The 4,298-nt window shown below is 35.9% G+C and overlaps 1 protein-coding gene across 1 annotated transcript; it reads left to right on the forward strand.

The window, feature by feature from the left end:
* The first annotated feature begins 214 nt into the window (after positions 1 to 214).
* LOC139901121 (uncharacterized mitochondrial protein AtMg00820-like) lies at positions 215 to 979 on the forward strand. Its single transcript, XM_071883859.1, has 2 exons — positions 215 to 345; positions 559 to 979. Exons 1-2 carry the CDS (start codon positions 215 to 217, stop codon positions 977 to 979), a joined length of 552 nt encoding a protein of 183 aa, XP_071739960.1.
* Positions 980 to 4,298: the final 3,319 nt, after the last annotated feature.

Below are 4,298 nucleotides of genomic sequence, written 5' to 3' on the forward strand. Positions count from 1 at the left end.
CATGTCAAAGGCATATAGGGTCTACAACAAAAGAAGGGGATGTTTTGAAGAATCAATCAATGTTACATTTGATGAAACTGCCCCTACCTTATCTTCTGGTCAAAAATATGAGGAGCTACTGTTTGAAGAGCCTACTCAGCAAGCTCTTAATGATGAAGAAGAACCAACAACATTTCCCTCACCAATCCATGTTGCTGGGTTCTATGAAGATGAGATGGCTTACTCTATTCCATCTGTGTCTAAACCATCTGGACCTACTGGCTGTTCTGAAGTTCAACAAATTAAGCAAAGGTCCACTGGTTCTAAAGGATCACCGTTTGGTGCTGGTTTCACCGATGAAGTACAGTAGTCACATACAGATGTACAAACTACTGTGCCAACTGATGGTCATGATGTTGTGTGTTCCACAACAAGCTCACCTATTCATAACACTAGATGGTCAAAAGATCATCTAGTTGAACAGATTATTGGTAATCTGGCTAGTGGTGTATAAACAAGAAGGAATGCAAGTAACTTTTGTATTCATGTAAACTTTGTATCTCCCATTAAATCCACCAGTCCAGAAGAAGCGCTGAAAGATCATAGCTGGGGAGGTGCTATGCAAGATGAACTTTCTCAGTTTGAAAGGAATAGGGTATGGAATTTGGTACCCACACATGCTGATGTTGAGAAGAAAATCATTGGTACCAAGTGGGTGTTCAAAACCAAAATGGATGAAGATGGGGTTGTGATCAAAAACAAGGCTAGATTAGTAGCCCACGGGTTTAGGCAAGAAGAAGGTTTTGATTATGGAGAGACATATGCACCAGTAGCAAGGATGGAAGAAATTAGAATATTCTTAGCCTTTGCTACTCATATGAACTTCAAGGTGTTCCAGATAATGGTCAAATCTACATTTCTTAAAGGGAAGCTGCAAGAAGAAGTCTATCTCAAGAAGCCTCCTGATTTTGTATGTCGTGACCCGTCTAAATCCATATGAACGAATACACCAACATCTGGTCCCATTGCGAGGTACTGACCTCTATATGATACTTTTTACAAACATTGCATTCTTTTAAAAGAAACATCGTATATAAATCCAAGGTTTTTGACAACTGATGACTTCTACATATAGACAATCATCATAAATGATATTTTACAACATAATAGCTGTGACGATTTCTAAATATGATACTCGGTGATGATTTTGAATGCAACGTCTTTTGAAATATGCCATGAACAACTCCATATAATATCTTTAAAATAAGCAAATGCACAGCGGAAGATTTCTTTTATACCTGAGAATAAACATGCTTAAAAGTCTCAACCAAAAGGTTGGTGAGCTCATAGGTTTATCATAAACAATGATTTCAATAATTTTAATAGACCACAAGATTTTAATAAACATTTGCTTAGCAGAGATAGGTCCGTATCCTATTCTCCCCCGTAGGTTGTCTCACAATTTTTTGAATAAATGCTTAGCAAAGGCAGGGACGTACCCTTTTCTCCCCCGTAGGTTGCTTCGCGATTTTTAATAACCGTACACTAATCCCGTGTACAAAATGATTTTTCATAAATGCTTAGCAGAGGCAGGGACGTACCTTTTTCTCCCCCGTAGATTGCCTAGCTGTAACAACCCAACCCATTATCCCCAAACTAAATATGCGAAAATATTATTTTTTTTTAAACAGCATAGTGCGCGGCGCGCACAAGCCCCAACAGCTTCTGTCCGGATTGCAATTTTTCCAATAAAGATCTCCCACTTCCCGACGTATTTAGACGAAATGCTTTTCACCACATGTTCATATATGTAAAACTTACACGAATCAATCATAAAACAAGTTTTACAAAACGGGGCCCACATCGGCCGTTTTACGAGTTTCGTACAAATCATGAGTTTCGACCACATTAGTTTAATTTCCAAACGACACTATGAGCATGGTGTTTGGGGTTAAACTACCCAAATCTCGGTCAAACTCCAAAAGCTATCACATCCCAAAAGCGTCCCCTAAACAACAAGCGGGATCTCTAATCCAATCGAATGCCCTTACCCTTGTCAACGCCAGAGCCTATAAAAAGATAATCAACGAGAGGGTAAGCAAAGCTTAGTGAATGCAATAATTATACCCGTATATATATATATATATATATATATATATATATATATATATATATATATATATATATATATATATATATATATATATATATATACCTACTTGCAATCACTTACACACATACCAGATACACGCTAGCAATACAATTAGCATACCATCTCAAGTACGAAGCTAATAATCTCCAACAACCTGTAACTAGCGTAATCAATAACATATAATCGACATAATACAATATGCTACAATATAATACACAACCATGGTTAACCATTCTCGTTTCATGGTGCTACCGGCTCTTTGGTTCACATCACAACCTGAGTCATACTCGCGTTAAAGTGCTACCGGCTCTTTGGTTCACACTCTAACAACTCGTGTCGTAGTGCTACCGGCTCTTTGGTTCACACTACAACACACGTACTATGACGCTACCGGCTCTTTGGTTCACATCATAGCACAATCGCACATGCTATGGCACTACCGGCTCTTTGGTTCATACCATAGCATACAAATAAATACATTATATACATACACATATATTCATTCCACTCACCTTAACGCCTTCTGTGAATGTTTTATACTTCCGCAAGCTTCAAGGCAAAGTACCTAATACAATAAGTACTCAATCAACACACAAACTAGTTGGATTAAATATGAACAATTCACTTATGTGCATTTAATGACTTAATTGCATTAAATTCCCCATTATATCCAAAACCATCCCATTAAGGTCAAGACCATCATAAATCACTCAAAGCTAGTGATTAAGATCCAACAACACTAACTAACACACAGTAAGGGTATTTCATACCCATTTTTCCCAACTAGGTCAATCATTAATATTTTGACCATTTTAAAACCAACACACCCATTTTGAGTCATCTTCAAACCCAAACAACACCCATTTGCTAAATAACTAGGTGTGCTAGTAATTAACTAACCAATTAAGACACATAAACACATTTATCATTTCAAAACCCTAAGTTAGTCAACTTTGAGTCCTCATGACTCAATTTTACCCAAGAACAACCAAAATAACCAAATATGGGTTTTATGTTCATCACTAACTCAAACCCTAACCCTTAAACAATTTAAAGTAAGGAAATCAAGATTAGAGCATACCACCACAATCACAACGTAGCTAGTGATTAGATGAACAACTTTAAAACTCGAGCTAAGACCCAAAACTAGCTCCTCCTTCCTTTGCTTGAGCTTTCTCACACAAGAATCTCACACTCTCTCTAAAATTGAAGTGAAAAGGATAAGGTTGTTGGAATTAGGAGTGAATGCTACCCCAATATCTGCTCTACTGTCCTTAAACGCGTCCACAAGTGAAATTACCAAAGAGCCCTTCAAAATATCTCAATAAATGAAATAGAATCCGGCTACAGTAAAGGGTGCGCGACGCTCTCCCTTAGGTGTGCACGCAGTGCACAAGGTGCTGGACAGTTTCTGACTTCTGTTTAATTATACAACAATACCCACACTCTATGTACCATATTTACACTGCTGTATAATGATGATTAGGGTCTTACACTCGCAAATTTTAATAACCATACACATATCTCGTGTATAAAACAACATACAGGAACACCCATCTGTACAAAATCATTCTCTCTATAACATTGACTGGTAACCGACATTAACATAATGCATATAGAATTTCTCAAAACGTACAGAATTTTCCATCTGTATATATAAGTATCATCTGTATAAAAATCGAAGTACTAAAGCAGTTCAAATTCTCTGACTGGGGCGTGTCAAAGCCCATAGATCTACCTTTAGCATTTGCGTCAATTAGTGGCCAGTTCACTAATTTTTAGGTTACCAGACTAAAACAGGGATATTCGGTATAACAATTCAGTCGAGGAATGTTTTACTTGTGTCTATTTCGTCAAACATTTATAAAAGTATTTCATGTATTCTCAGCCCAAAAATATAGATTTCAAAAGCAATTAAAAAGGGATTAAATAAACTCACGATACGATATTTTGTAGAAAAATATGCATACGACGAAACTAAACAAATGCAGGGTTGGCCTCGGATTCATGAACCTATATCAATTATATATATATATATATATATATATATATATATATATATATATATATATATATATATATATATATATATATATATATATATATATATATATATATATATATATAAAGACATATAATAGTAATCAAATAATTTCATTTGTTAGTT

Source organism: Rutidosis leptorrhynchoides, chromosome 3 (genome assembly GCF_046630445.1).
Source record: "Rutidosis leptorrhynchoides isolate AG116_Rl617_1_P2 chromosome 3, CSIRO_AGI_Rlap_v1, whole genome shotgun sequence".
Classification (NCBI taxonomy): Eukaryota; Viridiplantae; Streptophyta; class Magnoliopsida; order Asterales; family Asteraceae; genus Rutidosis; species Rutidosis leptorrhynchoides.